Source organism: Asterias rubens, chromosome 1 (genome assembly GCF_902459465.1).
Source record: "Asterias rubens chromosome 1, eAstRub1.3, whole genome shotgun sequence".
Lineage (NCBI taxonomy): Eukaryota > Metazoa > Echinodermata > Asteroidea > Forcipulatida > Asteriidae > Asterias > Asterias rubens.
The window spans coordinates 4,751,354-4,776,656 of record NC_047062.1 but is presented as its reverse complement, the minus strand read 5'-3'; the positions used below and the strand labels follow the sequence as shown (position 1 = coordinate 4,776,656).

Here is a 25,303-nt window from a genome sequence, read left to right as displayed (position 1 = left end):
ATATAAATAATTTGTGTATACCATGTAAATACCTGTTATCATCTTCTGAAAAAAACTTCAAACCCAAAGTCGAATAGTTTGATTTCTTGTGTATATTTTTGGGGAGGTGGGTTTGATAAATTTGTATTTTTTTCAGTATTTGAACCAAAGGTTATTGCACCTCGTCCTATTTTATCACTTGACTTGATATGCAAACTGGACTTTGGGTAGATTTTTTTTTGATAACCATACCACTGGCACTGTAAACTGTGGTTAATTCTACACAATGTAACATGACCCTTTGTGCACGTTTCGTGGTCTAATTATTAAGGAAGTAGGGTGGATATGTGCGCATTACAAGTCTTATTATTATTATTATTAGTAGTATTTCAGCCACAGGGAGGTGCTAGTTTCAGTTTTGATATTTATAATGTTCAGAAATAAATGTGATTCCAAAGCTAACGGTAATACAATCAAATCAGGGTAAATTAATACACAACATTGAGACACCTTCAGCAGTTTTGAGAAGCAGTCATATCAGCCTAAACAATACATGCCAGATGTGAAAATTAGTTTTAGACTCCTTCCGTAATCATACTAGGTTCTAAGAACCTAGTAAGGAAGAATTACTTGCTCTTCAGAAAACAAACAAATCCTGTGAAAGAGCTTTCCAACGCTACCCAAAAATGAAGCATCGACGAATAAATTTGTTCTTCAGAAAACAAATAAATAAAGATTGCTTGGATTTAACCAACTCTTAACTGATTTTTATACATGTGCAATTGTACAATGTGTACATGTAAACTTCATTTTTGGGTAGCATTGGAAAGCTCTTTCACAGGATTTTTTGTTTTCTGAAGAGCAAATTTATTCCTCCATGCTGTTTACCGAAACCAGCTCATACAAATGTAAATGTAACAAAAATATACTGCAGTATGTTTGTGTTTTGAGCTAGTTGTGATAATTGTGAACCCCTGTACCTCCTGACCGTCGTACAAACCATGGATACAAATTTGGAATCTTTGTTGTCATTCTTTTTCAACAGGTTTAAAATGTTGAGGGACACAAAAAACATCCCACACCCAAAATGTACAAAATGTAAACACATGTGGTGGGTAGCTCTTAAGAGTATTAGCTCATGTAGGTCTAAGGACGTGACCAAGATAACCGCTAGTGTTGAACCTGCTCCCTGCAGCAAGATCCAAGAGTCCTCACCCAAATTTTGTCTTCTGGTGGCCGTTGGCGCTGAACCCATCCTCCTCATTGTCTTCTGTCTCATCTTTGCCGTTTTCTTCACTCTCCCCAGGTTTGTTATCTGTCTCTTCCCCTTCAACTGCCTCCTCTCCGCTGTCAAAGGTTCTGTGCATGCGAAAGCTGATGAACTTGATGCATGTGAAGAGAAGACAGGTCAGGATGGAGTAGATGGCCCATATCAACGGCACAGGGGTAAAGGCCTGGAATTAAAACAAAAAGCAATATATACTTGATTTGTTTTCTATAACACTAGTCCTGAACTTTTATGAAAGGCTGTTTGAAACAAGGCCAACACTTTACATAAAGTATGTGGTTTGTATACATTTTAGATTACAACTAAACAGGGATGTTTTTTTTTTTAAACAATAAATATTTGATACTGTACAAATATGTTGCAAGACGGTTTCAAAGGAAGAAACAAATGATGCAACAATTATAGTTCAAATTTGAATGGGTAAAAAAACAAAAAAACATTAAGTAAACTGTTTTATAGACCACTAAATGGGAGACTTTAAGATGCAAAAAAGGACCATTGTGTCTGCTGACGCCAGCGTCTCAAAAGTCTCCTATTATAGGAGAATCTTGTGGCTCAGGACTGTTAAGTTATATAGTGCAGTGAAAATGGATTTCATAAAATTACTGCATTTTTTTAAGCTTCCGGAAAATGAAGATAATCTCCGAAGTAATTGTTTGGCAAAAAGAAAAAAATAATTTAAAGACACTGGACACTATTGATAATTGTCAAAGACCAGTCTTCTCACGTGGTGTATCTAAACATATGCATAAAATAACAAACCTGTGAAAATTTGAGCTCAATTGCGAGATAACTAGGAAAGAAAAAACACCCTTGTCACACGAAGTTGTGTGCTTTCAGATGCTTGATTTCGAGACCTCAAGTTCAAAATCTGAGGTCTCAAAGTCAGATTCGTGGAAAATAACTTCTTTCTCAAAAACTATGTCACTTTAGAGGGAGCCGTTTTTCACAATGTTTCATACTATCAACCTCTCCCCATTACTCGATACCAAGTGAGGTTTTATGCTAATAATTATTTTGAGTAATTACCAATAGTGTCCACTGCCTTTAAGTAACATTTATTTGTGGATTTGTTAAATTCTTTTAAATTTACATTTAACCTTTTGACCATTAAAGGCTTTTATGAAATAGCAATGAACAACCTTACAGCATCAAAGAAAAATATGCCAAGGTTGGTGAAATCTCAAAGTCATCAGTTGTGATTTAGCATTTTACACTCGGGTCACATTTTGCAATTATAGGTATAACAATCTGTGCTGTGTGCTTTGGGAAAAAGCCATAGCACCTGCATACACAAGCTCTTGATCGAAGGCAAGGAGAATTTACACAGTGAATCCTCGACTTCGGTCAATATTCAGTAAACCTAAGCAGATTCATTCCAAGTACTTGAGATATACGTGTACAAAATTGTCTACTTACGCTGAAGGATTTTTTTAATATGCTGGATACCCGTCTGTTAAAGGCAGTGGACACTATTGGTAATTACTCAAAATATTTATTAGCATAAAACCGTACCTAGTAACGAGTAATGGGGAGAGGTTGGTGGTACAAAACATTGTGAGAAACGGCTCCCTCTGAAGTGCCATAGTTTTCGAGAAAGAAGAAATTTTCCATGAATTTGATTTCGAGACCTCAGATTTAGAACTTGAGGTCTCTAAATCAACCATCTAAACGCACACAACTTTGTGTTACAAGGGTGTTTTTTCTTTCATTATTATCTCGCAAGTTCGATGACCAATTGAGCTCAAATTTTCACAGGTTTGTTATTTTATGTATATGTTGAGATACACCAACTATGAAGGCTAGTCTTTGAAAATTACCAATAGTGTCCACTGCCTTTAAAGGAATTGCTTCAATTAAAGCCTAATGCATAACCCGTCAAATGCAGTATCACGTGCATTGGACTGTCTGTGAATATTTGGTTTGTCCATCCTTTTCAACCTCACCGCCACCATAAATGTACACATTTAAAACATTATACAGTACAAGTACGTTAGGGTTCAGTCTCCCCAGGATGTTTCTAAACTGGGGGGCAGTCTTCTTGAGCCAAAAGATTTGGATGTTTGACTGTTCAAAGCATGCTGAACTGGTCTTCGGAATGTTTTGTACTTTATGTACTCAGTGCTTGTTATGGTTCTAAAAGTCCTACTGTGCAATCTAGAGCTTTTATGGTTTATCTTAATTTTTGTTAACATTTTATTACTTTTTTCGTATATGCGATTGCAAGTATACAAGAACACTTGTAAGAAGAGAACATTTCACAATGTACACAACATGCTTTCAAAATTACTAATACTTAAAACATGATGTTGTAGGCTATGTAAGGCACGATCACTTTGTTTTACTCACGAGCTACATTATGTCTGTCACTCTGTAAGTACAATACGGTCTAACAATGTCATTAGAAACTATGACCTGCAAAAAAACTACACAAAAATCAATATGTAAACACAAACCAAAGCATCATGTGGAACTTCAAGCTTGTGTTTCAAAGAGAGAGCCACTGATTTGCACTTTTCAACATGTCAAATCACTCTAGTCATATCGGAGTCAGGCTTGCGTCCGACTCCAAGTAATAGGGTTCGACTCCAACAAAAGTTTGAAAGACAGTGTACTTATTGGGCAGCACCTGTGCTTCTGTACGTATAGACTGTAGTGTCAGCAATTGTACTGACATGTGTAGGCCATCATGAAACAAGTAGGGTTAGTAGGTCCTACCAAAATGAAATTCATTATAATTCTGTAACATCTGCAACAATGCCACATGCTGTCCTAAAATATCCTTTATTGACCGAGACCTCTAGGACCTCCATGGGTGAGTGTACAAATCTCAAGCCAGCATCATTATGGGGGGATGCTGTCCTAAAATATCCTTTATTGACCGAGACCAGAGGACCTCCATGGGTGAGTGTACAAATCTCAAGCCAGCATCATTATGGGGGGGGGGGGGTACATGTGGCTTTGTGCCTACATGAAGCGTGTGTATAATTCAGTGTCTTGGTGGAAAAAGCTGTATACATGCATTTAATGTGCTTGAATCAATTTAATTCTTTACCCTATCCATCCATAATACCCTGAGACGTTGTAAGAATCATCAAATTTTCTTGTTCACCCATCCTAAACTAAAAGGTTTGAAAACCCAATACACTGCAACAGCCACTGAGCCAAGGCTTCATGCTAGTCCCACCTAGTATTACTGCAAACAGTGATCAAATGAGCAAGTGTAATGGAGGAACATTCAATGAAACTGCATAACGCATGACTGGAATTTCATCTTTGAGAGGGCAGAGCCATTTTCATTATGCAATAAGCACTTCCAATGGAAAATTTTAAAGTACTTTGAAAGGGAAAGTTTTATCAAAGCCTGTTAAAATTACACAACAGGTGTACTGTGTATTTTTTATTTATTTTTAAGATAAACACATACATGTAGGATTACCCTCGACGAAAGAAATTATTATTTCCAAAGTATGCATTTAAAATGTATAACAATAATGTGTTAGTATTGTAATAATCTGTTGGTATGGTAACAGATACAAATAAGAAATTGTGTTTTTTTATCGGTTTTTGGGCCAACGGACAGATTACCGTTGTTCTGTTAACAACATGAGTTGAGCAGTGAGCACAAATTCTTTGCTGTGCACTGATGTTGAGGAGCACTCTCATGCCTGTACACATTGTGCAGGTACATTTATAACTAAACAGAGAATCCGCCCAAGTCTTAGTTCAAAACATATAGTAAGCTAGCAAATCTTGATGTAGTACAATCACCCTGTTTAACATGTTCCCTCAAAGGGAAGGCAAATGGAGTGGTTAAAAATGTTAAATGATTTGGGGTTGAACACGGACAATTTTACAGGAGCAGGAGTTGAACCTGTGAGCAATTTGCGGATGTTAGTCACTTCGTAACTTAGCCAGTTTTAGTCTAGTCAATCTAAGCTAAAATATGACTTGACCTAGACAAAATTGCAACAGAAATTATTTTTTTTGCAAGTGTCTCCTGAAACCCTCCTAAAACAACAAATCAAAAAAATTGAAAAAAGTAAGCAGGGGAAATATGCATAATTTGCATTAATTACAAAATACCGTTTTCCCCATAAAATATGTATGCACACCCTATACAAAGAAATTTTATTTTTTTTCACATAATTTTTTTTCATGGGAATGGCCACTGCATTGTTTCTTGTCAAGGTCAAAGCATAGATTGACTAGACTATTTGTACCCCACCATCAGTCAAGTCACTTTGTATCTCTAAGAGCTGCAGCCCTCCACTGGTTTATGGTAAAATATTTATTTATATGCATACTGTGTGTCTAAACACTCTTTTTTTTTCTAAGGATTTGTAAACAGATTGTGTTTTGTTTTTTCAAAATGTATATCTTTTTTTCATTGTTTTCGTTTTGTGTGCCAAATGTTGAAAAATATTGTTGTGTTTTAAAACAGTGTGTTTTTAACAAAGTGTCTTGTAAAAGGTACAACGTGTCCAGGGTGCAAAGTGTCCAAAGTCACTTTGTCTGCAAAATACAAAGTGTCCAGGGTACGAAGTGGACATGGTACAAAGTGACCTGGCACCATCACCACTGTCTATGATGAATGTCGGTCACTTCATACCGAAGTCACTTTGTAACTAAGTCACTTTATACCTAACTCAAGTCATACACGTATATGACTGTGCCTTGGGTACGATTGTTATAAACAAAAAAACAATCCTCTTGTTAAGTGTCTGTCCTGGTGACAAGTACTGCTTGTTTTTAATTTGTTTTAATAGGCATTTTAATTTAGGAAGTACAAATTTTTTGTTTTAACCACATTTTTGAATGGTTATCTTGAGGGTTTTTTCAAGTGCGAAATGAGAACATCGCGCCTTAAAATGTCAAAGTGTAGAAAACTTCACAACCATTCAATGACACTGTACAAAGGTTAATACTATTTACAGTTAGAACCTGCTATTCTTATCTTCCTGGATTATGTTGCCATTTTTTTTTATTAACGACCATCGACTGAGAATATAACTGGTGGTTATGTCCACAACACAAGAAAGCTTTTATGAATGTACTTGTATAGTTGTAACCCAGCCAGGCAGAGAGTGATTGACACAAAGATAATCATCAGGGCCCTATTTCATGGCTCTGCTTACCATAAGTAAGCAATGAATCGGCGCTTACGGAAGCAGGGAATTCTTTGCTTACAGCAAGCCTATTTCACAGGTTAGCGGCGAACTTTGGCTTCTGCGCGTGCGTACTCCCTGTTACTAGGCATTCTACGCTTACTAAGCGCAGAATTCGGCGGTAAGCAGAGCCATGAAATTGGGCCCAGAAAGGCACCTCAGCAGGAAATGGTCCACTGTCATTAATTAGCCTACATTTCTATACGGTCACGGTTGATTTAAATTTTAAAGGTTAAAACTTATATAGCTTTTTTAGAATTAAAAGGGGAGGGGCAAGCTACTGCGATGGAGTTTCCTGCTGAGCTGAGCTTAGTTCTCAGCACTGACTGCACTGATCATGTCTGATGATGAGGATCTACTGTGGTTTTTTTTGGGATGTTGTCAAATTGATCAACACCACAACCTTGTACATACAGTCTGACAGTGATAAGTGAAGATGTGCTGAAGTTGCTAGTCTAGACTAGACTCCTACTCCTACAGTCAGAACTTCACATTTGCACTACTCTAGTGCAGGGAGGAGTGCGGGGCCACGCCAGCTAACAAAAATCATGGAAAACACTTAGGCCCAACAGTCGAGTTGACCGTCAATCTAGATCTACGATTGGATGTCTACTACAACTTCACAGCTTCACAAGAAGAATGAAGTAACACAAGAACAGCAGACAGCAGTGTGTGAGTCTAACTCTAATGACTTACCATGTACAAACCCAATGGAAAACACAGCAGGAAGAGCCATAAATACAGGTGGAGTGTGTTGCAGAAAATACTCTGATGTGGGTCGAAATACCACCCTCCAGTTAACGAACCCCAAAGGCCCTGTCTCACCACTTCCAGTGTGTGTGAACCCATCTTAAGTCACAATCATTAGGCGGAACCCTGGCCGTGAAAACGCAGAGTTATCCGCCGACTTATTTAACGTTTCTCATTTACCGTTCGACATTCATGACATTGCGTCGGCCATTTTTGATTCACTTTACCAGAGTTTTCGATGACTGCTGGTCCCGTTTCGTGCACCACAATGCATTGCGTTTTTAGCCTAAAGTGGGACCGGTCTAGGTCTAGGGTAAAGCTGCTGATATGCAAAGCGAAATGTGAAAGCTGATTGCAAAAAGGAGTTTCATGTAGCCCGGAGAAAGAAATAAATACTGAAGTTTTCTTTCAAAACATGAAATTAATCTTCATAATTGTTTGAAATATCTTAAAGCATTAACCTTGTCACAGAAATAAACTACATTTTTAAGAGCAGTTGGGAAATTGGGAAATTGACAAAGTTTGAATATTCACGAGTAGTGGTCAAAGTAATCCAATCAGAACGCTTGAAGTGCGGTGATGTAAAAGAGAGAATCGTCTGCTGCCAACTTGCGGTCAAAGTGCGATGATCGTAAATTTCATGAGATGCTTTTTTTAGAGTCAGCGATGACATGGCCCCGCCGCCGGAACTGTCGTATCCAGGACGGAAATGCACGACGAATTTCTCGCCTTTTTTTCTTCATGGCGATTTTAGACCCATTTCTGAAGTATCATACAGGTCAGTTATACATTCGATAATGTTTACATTTATATATTTTTGAGTGTAGTGTTTTACGTGGAAAGTTAAAGTGATATTTTTCAGTCACAATTTGGTCGACGATTCATCCACATTTCACGATAACTCCCCTTGTTGTGTACATAAAAAGGTGTGTACAAGTCAGGTTCACCAGTTACGCTATTTCACAAGATTGGCATTTTTTTGATGGAAATTTACGAGTCAAGTAAACTGTGGAGGAAGGAAAATACAGTGTCTATATAAAATAAAATAAAACTTGATTATATTTCAATGTCATGGACATGTTGACTTTTAATTTATGTAACATTTGTTTCAGTCGAAAAATTTTAGTAAAAAAAATATGAAATTATTTGAACTAAATCAAATGTGATCACACATCAGGTGATTGTGAATTTGTGAAGATACTGATCAGAAATTTTATTCTCCAGTTCAGTAAACTGATCATGCTCGCTGATTGACCTGCTGAATATAATATTTGTATTACAATATTAGTAACATGACTCTTAATTTTATATTCATGGTACCGAATTTCATACTAACTATTTTAATAATTTATATTTATTTATTTTGTATTCCTAAAAATAATAAAAACAAGACCTAGCCTATTTAGTTTTTAGGCCTACATCATGTATGATCGATCTGCTATATTTTCGGTCCATATTTTCTATGTATTTAAATTGTTTTAACCATGGAGGTAATTCTTTGTTTTTCTACCTCCAAGTTTTAACCAAATGAAAATTGAATAAGATAGTAATCGGATGACCTATTCCTTCCACAATCATGACAATAATTTTGAACAAATTTCTGTATGGTGCCGCCACTTTTTCATTGCATCCCATTTAAAATAGTCAACCTCCAGTCAATTATATATTTAGGGCCTATATCCCTTATTGTAAAATGAGTGAAAAGGTGGTGGCGCCAAACGGAAAGTTATCCATAATTTTAACATGCATTACTTGATACCAAAAGGAGAATAATGAATAATTACATTAGATTGTTTAGGTGAATTTGGGGTGAAGCTGAGGGAGTACAAGCAACAATTTTTCAGCAATTTCCACTTAAGTCAACCCCAACCCCCTAACTAAGACAAAAGTTTTGCAAAGCGATTAATTTTGCTCAAAGCAAAGTCCCAATTTAAACAGTTGTTTTGGTTCAAGATCATTATTACACAGTGCTAAGATCATTATTGCACAGTTATTATTATTATAATTATTTGTTCTTTATTCTAATTCATGTGTGGATAGTTTCTTGTGCAATATTTGTTCCTGCCTTTTGTTGTATTTTTTTTTTACTTTGTGCAAGCAATGTTTTACTTTCTTTTTGGAGATTAATGAAGTTGTTTATGTCTTACATATGAGGTACTACACTAAGTTATTCAATTAAAAAAACAAAAGACCACCACACTAATGAGTTTCCTGACCTGACACTAAAAGTGTAAATGTCAAGCCCTAGAACCGTCATCACTAATAACTCAGTCTATTATTTAATAATTTTTACAATGATGGATTAAAAAGAATTTAAAAAATTGTAGTCGTATTTACCGGTCATGTTGTAGAACATGTTATTAAATTGGTAATTAACAAGAAATAAACACTGGTTAAAAAAAAACACTTATTTTTTTAACCTTTTGAACCAAGTCTTTTTTTCTGGAGGGGGGGTTCCTTCAGTTAAAAAAAATTCCTCATTTACTTTTGTTTTTTTCAAGATTTGTTCATTGTTTCAGTTATTGATAAATATTTACAAGAATCTTCATAACTCTTCAAGCTTTGTATTTCTATCTCAGGTAACAGACATGTTGGGACAATTTACACCAAAGTAAACATGATAAAAGGTCCTTCTTCTCATTATTTATTTATTTATCCTTTTTTTGACAGATATTTGTGTGACATGAGGACTACGTTAGCTGAATTTACCAAGTTGAATATTACCTCATTATTAGTACAAGTGAAGCAGGCTACACCAAGCCTTGAGAAAACTTTCGTCGAATGTCCCCAGTGGGGGACAGAACTCCCAGTGGCAAGATGGATCCTCTGCAGAGTGTACCTGAATCGCCAGGAGCCTCCATCTTTGGATCGCAGGAGGAGAGAACCAGTCTTTGTACAGTCATTTATGACTATGAAGCGACAGCTGACGATGAGCTTACCCTCCACTGTGGCGATCTAGTTGAGGTGATCTCGAAAGAAATCTCAGTGTCCGGAGACGATGGCTGGTGGACGGGAAAAGTCCACGATCGAGAAGGAATATTTCCCAGTAACTATGTCAGCCAACCTCACGTGCTTCTCCAAAAGGAGAAGAACTTTGGGGTTTCAGAGATCGACTTCAATGAGATTGTCCTTAGTGAGGTGATAGGAGTGGGTGGATTTGGAAAGGTCTATAGAGGCCTGTGGAAAGATGAAGAGGTGGCCGTCAAAGCGGCTCGAACTGACACCGAACAGGATCTAGGAGAAATTATGGATAATGTCAGACAGGAAGCCAAACTGTTTAGTTTACTCTCGCATCTGAACATCATTACGTTAAAAGGTGCATGCTTAGTGGAACCCAATATATGCCTAGTAATGGAATATGCGCGTGGTGGAGCTTTGAATCGCGTGCTCAGTAGCAACTGCAAGAAGTTAGGCCTGCCTCCAGATGTTCTTGTTGACTGGGCCTACCAGATATCAGAGGGTATGCACTACCTTCACACAGAGGCACCAATTCCTCTTATTCACAGAGACCTCAAGTCAAGCAATAGTAAGTATTAATACTGTCAACAGTTTGTTTACAGTACATATGTACGCAGTAAATGAAAACCAACTACTTACCTGACAGATTTTGGCACATGTAGGTGGTACAGTATAGTTGAACAAGCACATATTTCAAATTTAAACTCTAACAAAATCGAACATGTAAAATTACGCTGTACATTCAAAATACATAACATGGCATACATGGCAACTATTTCCATATTGAAGGCACTCTACTCCCTAGAGTCCCTATCCCTATGATTGAAGTCATTTCCCCAAAACCAACGATGTAATTAATATCCTTTTAAAAGTACAATGATGTACAAAAGTGAAATTAATTTCAATCTAGAGTACACATGTAATGTACTGTATGTGTAATGTTTGTTTTAGAGGCGCTGTACAGATTTGGTAACTGTCAAAGACCAGTGTTCTCACTTGGTGTATCCCATCATAAGCATAAAATATAACAAGCCTGTGAAAATTTGGGCTCAATTGGTCATCGAAGTTGTGAGAAAATGATGAAAGAAAAAACACCCTTGTTGGACGAATTTGTGTGCTTTCTGACAGGAATAAAATACTTCCCGCTAGAAGTCTTTTAATATTTTAGTGAGAAATTACCTCTTTTCGCACAGTCGTTTCGCACAATGATTCATACTATCAACAGCTCTCCAATGCTCGTTACCAAGTCAGTTTTTAAGTTGATATTTGTTTTGAGTAATTACCAAACATGTACCTTCCCTTTAATGACAAAAGAGACATAATGATGAAGAAGAGGGTTGTCCATTGTGAAGTAATTTGCAGCATATAAAATTCATTATCATCCATCTTAGACAATATAATAATGTACATTGAAGTACGTGAACACATGGACCCTGGAGAAAATGTATGTGTGCAGTGCATACATTAGTAAAATATTGAACCGTTCTCATGCTAAGGTAATTGACTTGCATAGTGCAGTGTATCATACATGTCACAAGGCAGTGTTGACACTAACAGGAATGGTAATCAGCCCAGCAGCACTGTGTGAGAGTCAACCTTCAGATTGTACTGGTGTTATTGTCATTCAGAGCTGCACGCACCCTTGATTTAAAACCTTGAATCTTAATATTAAAGTGGGTGTTGTTGTTTGTGGTCCTTTGTACAGTGAGATACATCTACCAATTTTTGGCACAATGTCGGAGTGCAGGTCATGAGAAAGATATTTCCGTTTTAGGGCCAGCGCAGAATTCAAATTTGAAAATACACATAGATAACAGTTGACTTTTTTAGCAAATTTGTCAACTATTTATAGATGGTTGGACCATTGTTAGATGCAATCGTGTACTAAATGGACATTGGCATACGCTGTGGTTGTACCAGTATTTAGGAAGGGCTTGCACATTTTCTTTTCAGGGGAGTTCTGTGTAGTGCACTACTACTAGTTTGCAAATCGGCAAAGATGGGATGGTGGCTTCTTATGCGAAGTCAATCATCGAGGTGTGCTATGGGGAGCTCTCCAGGGTGAGGCTCCCAATTTCAGTGAGAGGTTCGCAGATCAGACAGAATGGAGCCACTTATGTGACTTTCTGATCCAATACACTGTCAAGCATTTTGAATTTTTAATTAGCTAGTACGTACATAGTACAAGATACATGTACACGGTAATGGTCTGCAGAATTTAAGATCTGTGTGCTGTAATGATATGGAGATGAGATGAGAGTCAAGTCAGTACAGAGTAGTGGGGGCCTAGATCACATCACAAACTCGGACATGTACAGTACTGGGCCCAATTTCATGGCTCTGCTTACCGTAAGCACAGGATCAGCGCTTACGGAAGCAGGTAATTCTGTGCGTACGACAAGCATATTTCACGAGTTAGCGGCGAATATTGGCGTATGTCAGGCGTACAAGACGTTACTAGGCATTCTATGCTTACAAGGCTAGTGCAGAAATTCGGCGCTTGCAAGTAAGCGGGGAATCGTGATCGTGAGCGCAGAATTCGACGGTAAGCAGAGCCATGAAATTGGGCCCTGCACATGTACAGACATTGGTGTACACCTGTAAATGTAGTACATTGCACATTGTATGTACGTGGATAGGTTTGCAGTATGTGTACATTGTACAATGTAGTTTTTAGTATGTTTGTACATGACATATATGTACTTTGCATGTGGTTGTACAATGTATGTGTCATGTACATGTATGTATACCTTGTACATTGTACACTTTCTGACAACAACAGGTACACCATTATAGGGCCTAGTGCAAGGTACTGTACATGATGTACCTGACGTGTTGGAATTCAAGTTTGTATAGTTGTACATTCATAGTGCGAGTTTATTATATAGTTATTGAATTCCCATGAAAACTTTCACAGTCCACTGAACAACAAAAATATTTTTCTGAGCCGTTTGAATACAAAATTATGCAAGCAATAGGTCTGACACAAGGGATAATATACAGGTAATAATAGGGTGTTCTGTTGTGTGATGCTGTATAGGAGGCAACCAACACATTGCAAACAATTTCATTGGTGCACTTAAACCAGATGGCTGAGGTCATGAGAAAGATACAGTCATGCTCTGTGATTTTTGAAATTGGAAATTTGCTGTACTAAACTCTTTGAAATAAATGCTTCAGGAGCTTCATGATTGAACCTACAGAATACATCTTTTCCCAGACTTTTTGTGATAAAGGATGGGTGGGAAAAGTAAAGTTTGAGACTAGAGCATATTCAATTCAATTTTACACTGAACCAAAATTACCTGTAAATGTCTTGTAAATCTCTTGATGACAAGGGAACAAGTGTTTAACAAGTTTAATGTCATTAATATTGTGAACCTTTCGTCATATCTATGAATTGGTTTTGAAGTTTGGAATATTCTGTTCAACAAATTTCATTACAACAAACACATTGCTGTACTATGTTGTACAATGCACTTTTTTTATTATAAAACCAGAAATCCAACAATTAAATTGTTTCCCCCGTAATTCGGATTGGATAGCATCACTCTGAGACATCCTCACTTATCAAGAGTTAAAAAAATACATTGAGTATCAGTTCTAATGTAATGAGTGTGGATTAACTATATATCTTCGGATGAAAACTGAGGGGCTGCGCTGGAGGCCGAAAGCACACAGAAAAATGAAAAAAACAATGAAGTTAGGGAGGGAAATGTACTTTTAAGTACCAAACCAAAAGAAGTCAGAAACACAATAATAGAAAATTTAAAGTGGGAAAAGAGTGCACAAATAATGAATTTGTCCTCTCTTCATTGTTCATCGTTGTTTTTCTGTCTGCTTCCTGCCTTTCTCTTTATTTATTTTCACTTGACTAGCGCCCCTGTGTTGCCAATGTCATTTAATCGCCTTCAAGAAAGACTCCTCCAGGGTCAAAATATAACAAGTTGAAGCGTCAGGGCATTTACCTTTGTTGCATTTATACCATGTAGGTCCTTTTGGCTGGTAAGCAGTTTGCAATCAGCTCATATTTTCTGTTTTTTAATTACGCTCAAAAATATGTTGACAATATTTGCTGTGCATAATGGGATGGATGTTCATAATTTACATATTATCATGATTACACTTATACAGTCAAGTGTTTAGATTGTAGGACTTGCAATCACAAGGTTGTGGGTTCGAATCCCCCAGCTAACTGCTGATTTCACAATGACAAGAATAATTATTGTCGTCTAGTTACTGAATCACAATTTCTTGATTTGTGCAACTCATAATCATAGACGTTAAACCAATATTTGTGAGAGAGATTGGTTGTTGCCAGCTTGGTGTTTATATCCCCTTGTGGGAGTTTGCCGAGTTCCCTTGATGGGAAGATCATCTAAACAAACAAACAAACAAACATACAGTACCTGGCAAGTAGCATCGGTACACAATGGTGTTACCGCAAACCAAATTTATGATCACTTACAACATGCACTATATTATTCACTCTGATGGGACCTGAAATGAGACTAGTAATGAAGTTCATCTGGAGTTCATTGACTTGTCATCCCCAGGGCAGATATATGCAAACTAGTGCAGGCTTGTTTGTTCCCAGGGAAAGCACTGTTGTTGACATATTTTAAAATGCATAAATAATTCAATTGCTTCGAGGGAGTGACTACAATGCTTAACGTATAGTAGCAGTTCTGTCAGCTGGTGTGCACTGTACAATGTAGATTGACTGTCATCAATGAGAAAGTACAACAACATCTGGAGTATTGTCTGCCTGCATCAGGCCATAGTGGTTTCCAAGAAACTGAAACCACAAGACCAATGTACAAACACTAATAACACCTTAACACAGTTTGTCTGTGGTTCAGCTTCGAATGAACATTTTGACAAGTCTATGCAGCTGAACAGGATAGAGCATCATAACAACTAGTGTAATACAATCAAAATTAGGGTTTGCCTTTAGTGCGAATGATAATCGCTAATATCATTAAAAAAACTGTGTGTATAGTATGGCGTAGATTAATTCATCATTACGCAATTTTTCCCCGTCTTTTAGTTGGAGATTGTTGGGTTGTTTATGTTTTTGCTTGATTGAAATTTACTGTAGTTCAGGCCTGTATGCTTCTTTTTTTGAAAAGGCAAGGGCACCAAGGCATTTTCTCTTTGGCAAAGGGCACCCTATGAGGAAATTGTAAATTTCTACTAGAACACTGTATTTCAATTGGGATTTTTTTCACATAGCCTAACTCAGGAAATTACTGAATAGGCCTACATGTATGCACACGTTGTTGTAGGGGCAAAAAACAGAGCTACATTTACATGTAGCTTGCCGCACGTAACACCCTTACCCTTAGTTGTCAAATTCATGATTCACTCAGGATTCAAATCTCAAATTTGATCATGGTTGATAAAACCCGAAAACTATTTTAAATATTTAATTGTTTCTCCTCTAAAAGTATAAATTCTCTTTTTGTATGGCAGTGCAAAGGCCACACCTGAGTTTAGAGTGACTTTAACCATACTTCCACTAACTATGGCTGTGGCTGGTGGCTGTTGCCAGAGCCTAGGAGAACAGGCTCTAGCCACTGCCAAAGCCATTCATTATCCTGCACTAAGATACCCATTGTAATGGTACCTTAAATTCAAATGTCGTCCGCACTCTGCACAATGGAGGCTGTGATTGGGGAGGGACCAAGAGAAAAAGTATTTTTAATCTGGCACTTAGGCAGTAACATTTTAGACAAGGACAACAAGGCCCACTCTGTCTATTCAAATTTCACTGGTTTTGTCTTTTTCTGTGAGAGCTCTGATAGTGTATTGTTGTATGAACTTTCTGCATGAATGAACAGCTAGGAGAGGGTTGGGTTTTATTGTACTGAGCTTCTGAAATTGTATTAAGAGGTTCCTGGGTCACTGGAAAACAAGAGTGTTGAATAGTTACATGTACAAAGATTGTATTGTTTGGGCAGGGTCAAAAATATTTGCCATTTTATCCACCTACGTACATGTACTTGTACAGCTACATTATTTGTAGAGCTTGCATACATGTATATATATATAATATTTAAAGATTTTTGTTTCCCTTTATTTATCATCATACGTGTAAGTTTGCTCAGTTTTGGGAGTTTTGATTGTTGTTCTTGGGGTTTTTTGTTGTGTTTTTTTCACTCTTTTTTGTTTAGTATTCTTGAAAGTTTGAATCACTGTGTATGCTGGTCACCTTAGGATACAAATTGTTTCATGAAAGGTTTCCCTGCCCTTGGATGAATAAGAAATTATACTAACATGGAAGTATACATGTTCTGTCAACATGTTTACTGGATGAAAGTTAATTTTACAAGACTATCATCAAATTTATGAGAAAAACCTTCTTGCATGCAAATGTTCTATTTTCATTTGAACTTGTAAGCCCTATGTCAATGTAATAGAAGGGTTGTCTTTAAATTGTCTTTGAATTGAAACTCACAAGAACACCGGACTTGTCCAGTCCTGAGTTCACTGGCCCAATGCTTTTAAAATCACTGACCTCGGGCCTAAAATGAGTCCAGTGTAAAATCAACACGAACAAAATGAACACACAATCTGCAAACATGTGAATAATTACAAATTGTTAAGCAATGAATAACGAAATTACTGCACTACAATGTTCATCATTCAATTCTCCCTCAAAAATTTAACAGATTTATATTGAAAAGTTGCACGTGAACCACAACAACAGTTGAAAGAAATCAACGTACTTGCATCTCAGGCATGACTTAATCATAAATGGCTCTCTCTTTCCAGTTGCCAAAAAACAACAGCAACAACAACAGACAGTAGCTTAGAAAAAGATGGGGAAAAGAGGCCCTGTCAGTCAGAGGTATTTTTAGCCTTGACCTAAGGGTGAACCATTGGGAGAGATGAACAAAATAACAATGTAGGGTGTACTTGAGGCAAATTGGATTGGGACTGCCGTGTGTGGGGATGCATTATTCATGACATGGCAGTTTCAATTTGCAGTTCATAAACACATGGCAATGTTCTCTGTATGTGGCCTTACATAGCCTATGGAGGAAAGGAGTGCATACATATTACATGATCAGACATGCATACATCGATGGGATGTGCTCACAGGATAATCATTGGTACATGTTTAACGACTGTATTTGTAAGGGGGGTTGGCAGTGAGGAATTACTTCTATTCACTCCACTCTATTATTAACCTTGATATTTATGCATGTAAGCCAAACAAGAAGCTGTGAATCTATTGCCCTTGCTGTAAGGCCAAGTGAAATAAATAGCATGTTGCTCGTCCGGACTTTTTGAAAAAGTTGGTGAGGGAGGTCCTTGTTATTTGTTGTTTTCAAATTTTTTGTTATATTTTTCAAGACGGCCACCATGTCTAAGATGGCCGCCATAACGTATTTGAAGATGGTTTTATGGTTTTATGAGTATGTTCTGTATGCCCTCAAGTTCTGTGTGTGTTTCTGTGTCCATTTTGATACATTGTTATAATTCTTTCCAAAGAGTTATACTTGCTTTAGCTCAAAAGTTATTCTGTGTGTGTGGCATCACGTCCTGGTGCAAAGAACTGTGGCATGCAAACGTGAAGGGCAAAACGTTTCAAAATATACGAGTTTCTCATTATTCTCATTATACCTTGTGATAGCATTTTTTAGGCCGACATGTACATGTAAGAAAGATGATGAAATTGCTCAATAATATGAAGGGTACATTTGAAATAGTTTTTTTTTCTTTTTTCTTTTTTTTTTCTTAACAATAAATAACAACAAAATTGGTGCAGCCGCCAAAATCAAGGTGGGCGGGGACGAGCAACATGTTCTTTATTTTACTTGGCCTAAGGTGACTGCTGTTAGTGACATTGTGTACTTGCAAGTGTGTCAGTTGTATAATGCACATCAATGTCAAGAAAATGATGTACATAATTTGTTTGCACACAAAACTCTGTGTAAATATGAGCGTTTAAATAAGATTGTACAATGGTTTAAAGAGATGGGGTGCCTTCAGAAAAATACTTCAGTCTTTCATACAGTGATGTACGTACTAAGAAATTATATGAGGAAAGCCTTAAAGCCAATCCCCCATTATACACTTTCGGAACAGAAAAAAAACAAAAAAGTTCACAGATTTACAAATAACTTACAGGGTTTACAGAAGGTAATGGTGAAAGACTTCTCTTGAACTATATTATTCCATGAAATGCTTTACTTTTTGAGAAAACACTAAAACAATAATCGATTCCCGAAAACGAGAATAACAGATTTATTTTAAACACATGACATGACATGGCGAAACGTGTGAAAACAAGGGTGGGTTTTCCCGTTGTTTTCTTCGACTCAGATGACCGATTGAGCCTAAATTTGCACAGGTTTGTTATTTCATATAAAAGTTGTGATACCATACTGTGGGCCTTTGGACAATACTGTTTAATACCGAAAGTGTCCAATGGCTTTAAATTTAAACCTTACTTTGTGTAAAATGCCAAACAAATAATACCAATAACAATAATAACCCAGTTTGTTTACTTGTTTCGCATCACATAAACATGGTTGGCACATACATGTAATACAAAAAAGTACAATATTGTGATTACAATGTACAATGTTCGCGTTGGTTATTGTTTTTGAGAAACAGCAAACATTGCAAAGCAAATTAGAATGGAGGTGAACGAATTTTCAGATTTTAGATGCAGATGGTACATTTTGTGTCAGTGACCTTCCAGTCTAAAATGTTAGGCCCACAAGTTCTGGCTTTCAGATTTTAATAAGTCATGAACTCAATAAAACTGTCCTTGAAATTGAGTGTTACAAATTCGTGGGACAAGACTTTAAAATTACAAGAAGTTATTAACAAGACTTTAAAATTACAATACTTAAAGACAGTGGACACTATTGGTAATTGTCAAAGACCAGGCTTCTCACTTGTTGTACTTCAACATACATTTAAAGTAACAAACCTGTGAAAATTTGAGATCAATCCTTCGTCGAAGCTGCAAGATAGTAATGAAAGAAAAAACACCCTTGTCACACAAAGATGTGTGCTATCAGATGCTTGATTTCGAGACCTCAAATTCTAAATCTGAGGTCTCGAAATCAAATTCGTAAAAAAATACTTCTTTCTCTAAAAACTATGTTACTTCAGAGGGAGCCATTTCTCACAGTGTTTTACACTATCAACAGCTCCCCATTACTCGGTACCAATTAAGGTTTTATGCTAACAATTATTTGAGTAATTACCAATAGTGTCCACTCCCTTTAAAATAACAAGACTTCAGAGTTTCAAGACTTCAAATTACAAGACTTCAAAGTTAAAAGTCACAGCAAAATATTTCAGTGGACCCCTGGTGTGTACGTACTTATTTTTTATAGCTCAGACAGGTTGCTGTTGGACAATCTGTATTTAATAAATGGCTCATTAATGATTGAGTTCACAAGAACAATGGAATCCAAACCCAGAATTTAATGAGTGAGTGAGCATCATCCAAAAATAAAATACATCATAACTCTTCAATTTTAAAAGCAAACAACTAGTGTAGTAGTTCTGCCGGTACCAGGGGATTGAAATAAATGTACAAAGGCAGTGATGTACAAGCACGTACCAGCCATTAACCATTGTCACTCAAATGCATGATTACAACACAATGTGTATTATGTACTAGTGATGGGTAAATGTGCACATAATTAAACGTTTCACTTTGAGAAACCACTAAGCTCAGTCCAATCCCCCCGTTCACAATGAAATTGACGTTCAGAGCAAATCCTTGATGATTTGCATTTTCATGTTTGTTGTTGAGAGAGTGTGGCTCACAACAAGACCAAGGTTGTGTGCACAGCAAGTGTTATTCCTCATTTAATTTGATTACTATTGTACTAGCTGCATGACGCTCACCTTGCTGCTTAGTAGTGAACTAGTGTACAGCAGACCTAGAATTAAACTGAGTGGCCATAGCCTCTGTTGCCCGTGGTCTTCTTGACCTTGTTGCCCATAGACCTAAAGATTTATTTCATGGAAGTGCCCTTCGCAAAATAAAAATGGTCCTGCCCTCTAATAGATGAAATGTCAGGTGCTACATTTAATTGTGTGTTACTTGGGCTGAATTTGAACCCATGATCCTGAAACTGCAGAGCAGATAAAAAACAAAACAAGAGTACATCGTACCTGAGTTAAACTTCATAGAGCTGCTAAGCACAAAAATTTGCTAAGCCAAATTTCCATGCGATTTTCAGGATAAGCAAACAACAGCTGAATACCAGTAACAAGCAATATGCAACAAATGAAAATTTGGTTGGCAATTCTGTTTTTATCAAGGAATACTTTTCATGCTAAGCAAATTGTTGTGCTTAGCAGCTCTATGAAATTGGGCACTGGTGATGAGAGTCTAGTTGGAATTTTAAAATTAGCAATGGTTACCACACTTGGCCTCTCAAGACTAATTTTAAACAGCTACCTGAGCGGTATGTTTTCAACATAAATTGTATTTTTACTTGTTTTTAACGCACTTGTTCACCATTTTAATGTAATTTTGATATGTGTACACTTCTGAACTTTTCGTAATTATCGATTAAAAAATCAGGCCCCTACCTAAAGGTTTTTTGAAAAACTAAAAACACTTCTGCCGTTGAGAGCGGGCGTCAAAGGACAATGCCGCTGACGTCATTTGTGGGAGTTTGCTTTGTTATACATCCACGCTGCAACCCGCGGCTTTATCTACTTATGACGTTTTGAGAGTGATTACGTAACGGGGCTTTTCGCAAATCTCACAGAAAAGCTCTGGACAAGGGCATACAAATTGATTGTTTTTTTACACAATTGAAACCTATTTATAATCATATGACTCGATTTCCTTATTCATCGAAAACATTTTAAGTGGAATTCAGCAAAGTTCACGACTTGACATTTTCGTTCAAGCAGGTCTTTAATAAAATAAATGTGGTACAAGTATACAAGAAAAAAGGAAGTCTCTCTGACTGCATTTTTAATTGAATAATATAGCCAAACCATTCTTTCTCATTTTAAATTCTTACTCAACAAAACATGGTAAAGCGTTCATCTTACTGGTTTAAATCCAATCATACAATGTACACTTATACCTGCATAGTGTACAATGTACTCACAACAATTGTTTATCCACATCATGAAGACTAGCCTTCACAGTTGGTGTATCTCAACATACACATCAAATAACAAACCTGTGAAAATTTGAGCTCAATCGATCATCGAACTTGCAAGATAATAATGAAAGAAAAAACACCCTTGTTACATGAAGTTGTGTGCGTTTAGATGGTTGATTTCGAGACCTCAAGTGCTAAATCTGAGATCTCGAAAATCAAATTCGTGGAAAATTACTTCTTTCTCAAAAACTATGGCTCTTCAGAGGGAGTCGTTTCTCACAATGTTTTATACTATCAACAGCTCCCAAATACTCGTCACCAAGAAAGGTTTTATAATGCTAATTAATTATTTTGAGTAATTACCAATAGTGTCCACTGCCTTTAACAGACGGGTATCCAGCATATTAAAAAAATCCTTCAGCGTAAGTAAAGGTTGACCATTTGCACTCAAACCCAGGTGAGTCGACCATCATTGGTTGACTACTGTGGTGGACCATTTGGAACCAGCCTCGAGCCCGTGGTTTCTTCACAGGTCCCAAAAGCCTGTTCCATTCTAATACGTGAAAAGCACAGAGGGGAACCAGTGACAGTAAAGCGAAAAAGCGGAAGGTTGACTAGACTTTGAAGTGAGTTGTTCGAGTGAGTGGTGCGTCACTGCGCATGTATGTTGCTGGTCAGTAGTCAACCACGGGTCAACTAAATGTGCCCACTCGAACCATTGCTCTATGCTCGAACTTGCTCATGAACTGTCCACAAATGCACACTGAAGCACTGGTGCTCGTTGTTGCAACTACATGTACCTGTACATGGTGTGCTACAGTTAAGCCCGGTTCATACTTCATGCGAAAGCGAATACGAAGCGAATTTGACGTGAATTTGACGTCACACCCTCCTTTCGCAGCGATATTCGCCTTCGCAGGAAGTATGAACCGGGCTTTATATGATACATGTACAGTACATGTACACATGTAGGAATTAAGTACAGTACATGCCATGCATACATGTACACTGAAGATTCCAGTCATTGTGCACACATGAGAAACTTTGTTTGTTATGACTTGCATGATTGCGTTATTTGATACTTTGATAATGATTGTGAGGTAATCAAACATATATTTATTCTGGTGGCAAAGCTAATTACATGTGCATGTAATTCTAAATGTCACATCAATAACTTGATTTGTTTACATGTCACTGGACAAATAAAGTGTGTACATGTACACTATACACATACATGTGTCGTGCATTGTGCACCTTCAGCTGGGTAGATTTTGCAGCAGGCACTGTCTCTAGATAGCTACAAAGACTAACACTATGGAGGACCTTCCTCTATGGGGGACCTTCCTCTATGCTTATACGTATCGGGATCCTTTACTCTGTTATTAAATCAGAATACAATCACAGGCCTGAAACTCCACGGAGGCAATGAAGGCAATTGCCTCCATGCCCCCTGAAAATGCTCTCCCAGTAGAAATTTTCAACTTCCTCACAGGGTGCCCTTTACCAAGGCAAAAATGCCTTGGTGCCCTTGCCCTTTCAAAAACAAAGCATACACTACAGGCCAGCAATCATGAGTATTCTATTCAATATACAAAGTGAGGTCACACGGCAAAGGTTGGCCTAATCCAAGTGTTCAGATTTAAGTTCCATTTTTGCATTACAAGTTAATGTTTGAGTGACTTACATTTTAGAAACAACTGGGCATAATGTCACAATCTGGCTCAACACTGAATTTGTTGGCACTTCATTAGTTTTGTCATGTTGGAAATGGTGACCATCAGCATCTCCACATGTCTTGTCCCTTCCCTAACATGTATGTACCGTATGTAGGTCAAGATGTGGCTATAGATTGGACCTTTCCCTTTTGATGGGCATTTCTTTTTCTTTTTCTGCTATCCAGCAGGATGTGCGCAGTTCATCTTTATTATTATTATAGGATTTGAGACATTGCATGGTGAGGTATCAATGTGTATTTGTTTTGCGGTAACACCATGTGTGTATCTACTTGCCAGGTAGAGTTTGGTCTTAGAGAACTGTCTTGCTTTATTTTACTACCGCTTATTATTATTATCATTATTATTATTACAAACATTTTTATATCCAATATTAGCCTACTGCAGTAATAATTTATAGACCATGCCCCCACCGTGTGTGTTACTTGTATGTTTGCATTGAGGCATGTTGTGTACATTCTGTATAATATTAGTACAAGGTATTAAAACATCAGGTAGAAAATTATCAGTCAATGATCACATTTGGTATACTACTGCACACACAATTTATGTGTCCTGCTTTTATAAAATTCAAGTGCAGTGGCTGAGTGGATCAGAGCACCAAACTCAAGCTGTTGTGTTTGATCAGCAGAGTGTGGGTTCGAATCCCAGTCATGACACTTGTGTCCCTGAGCAAGACACTTTACTGCACTTGCTTCTCTACACCCATGGGTAAATTGGTACCTGTGAAGACAGAGATGGTTCTTGTTAGCTTATACATGTGTACATGTAGTTCGCTACATATTTGGCAGCACAAGCTGTATACTCCCAAGGGAGCTGAGATGGTTTAAGAAATTAAATGGCCCAGTGATCAGGATAATAAAGTTGGAAGCACTTTGAGGCATTATAAGGTTTGAAAGAGGACTTGCAATTTTTTTCTCATTCATACATCGTCTCCATTGATTGGAACAAAATGACATCACAAAATTGAATTTGACCTTGGAGTTTTTCGTTTAGAATAAGGGGTTTACCCCAGAGTTTTGGGATGGTTGGCTACAGATTGCACCACAGTGCTCACCTAACAAGCCTATAGTAGACATGGTGCTACCATAGAGCTATATTATATAGCTCTATGGGTGCTACCCATGGTGCTGATGTAGATTCTGTACGTATAACATGTATGGCTACATCCCAGATAAGTACTCTAATGAGCATGAGTCAAGCTCTGGAGTATATTCCCAGGAGAGTGTTTGAAATAAAGTAAAGTTGTACTATTTCAGAATAAAAATAAACGTTACTTCAGACACCACATGGCAGGGCTGTATGCTTCGTTTTTTAAAAGGCAAGGGCACCTAGGCATTTTCTTCTTGGTAAAAGGCACCCTATGATGAAATTGCAAATTTGTACTGGAGCATTTCAAGGGCACCAAGGCAATGACCAGGGGGACACAGAGGCAATCGCCTTCATTGCCTCCGTGAAGTATCAGGCCTGACATGGACATGCAGTCATGACATGTACAATGTAATACATAAAGTGTGTTCTCGAACCTGTTTTTAAAATTCTGTACCGATGTATTGCAGCTTTCAAAATAAGTTTTACACTGTACATACAGCATGTATTATTTTGTACTAGTTACAATTTGTATGCCCCATCAATGTGTATTGTGTACATAACAAGCAATGATCACATCACCCAAGCTATCCTAGAGGGCGATCCCCTGCTTTTTTCCAAATATAACCCATGACTCATGCCACATGTTGGTTTACTTTCATTCATGATTTCTGGACTCTTTTGTTCAACATCAACAATAATACAGGGGTGGAATTCTATCTGATTAGACTTTGTGACATGATGTTTTGAGCCTTGTTTGTTGCTGATTCTGCTGTCATGTCCACGTTGGTTGAAATAGCTTTGGGGTGAGGTCATAAAAAAGTCCCTCACTATGGGTGTAGCCTCAAACATTATGCGTACTCTAGTGCGATATCAGAGTTATCAAAGACATCTCTTCGAAAAGAATTTCTAAAAAGGGGAATTTGTTTAGGAAAAACAAGTGCCAACTAGACCCATAGAGCAAAATACGTGACATGGTGAAATGAGGGTCATCATTGGGTCCCAAAAAAGAAAAAAAGTTTTCTTTCCGGTAACCCGACTGACCCTAATTTAACAATCTTCCTGTTATTCCTAAAAATTACTGTAAATAAGTTAAATAAACTTTAAGGCAATAACATGTAATTTACTAATAACCATATTTGATCACAGTGATATTAAAATATATTTCCTTTAAAAATATTACCTTTAAATGCTTTTTTTTACAAAAATACATAATAAAATACAAAGAGAAAA

At 37.2% G+C, this 25,303-nt stretch overlaps 2 protein-coding genes across 4 annotated transcripts in view; one reads left to right on the top strand and one right to left on the bottom strand.

The window, feature by feature from the left end:
• The window catches only part of LOC117291240 (pecanex-like protein 1), a 51,848-nt gene extending 44,466 nt beyond the window's left edge, over positions 1-7,382 (bottom strand). For both annotated transcript variants that reach the window (XM_033772859.1, XM_033772867.1), the window contains exons 1-2: positions 7,132-7,382; positions 1,195-1,433 (exon numbers count right to left, since the gene is read on the bottom strand). In XM_033772859.1, the coding sequence (XP_033628750.1) occupies positions 1,195-1,433; positions 7,132-7,284 (392 nt within the window). In that variant the 5' untranslated portion in view covers positions 7,285-7,382. The remainder of the gene's footprint in view (positions 1-1,194; positions 1,434-7,131) is intronic.
• A 475-nt stretch (positions 7,383-7,857) lies between these two features.
• Positions 7,858-25,303, top strand: part of LOC117300945 (mitogen-activated protein kinase kinase kinase 9-like) — a 40,900-nt gene continuing 23,454 nt past the window's right edge. For both annotated transcript variants that reach the window (XM_033784825.1, XM_033784817.1), the window contains exons 1-2: positions 7,858-7,963; positions 9,856-10,711. In XM_033784825.1, coding sequence (XP_033640716.1) covers positions 9,967-10,711 — 745 coding nt within the window. In that variant the 5' untranslated portion in view covers positions 7,858-7,963; positions 9,856-9,966. The remainder of the gene's footprint in view (positions 7,964-9,855; positions 10,712-25,303) is intronic.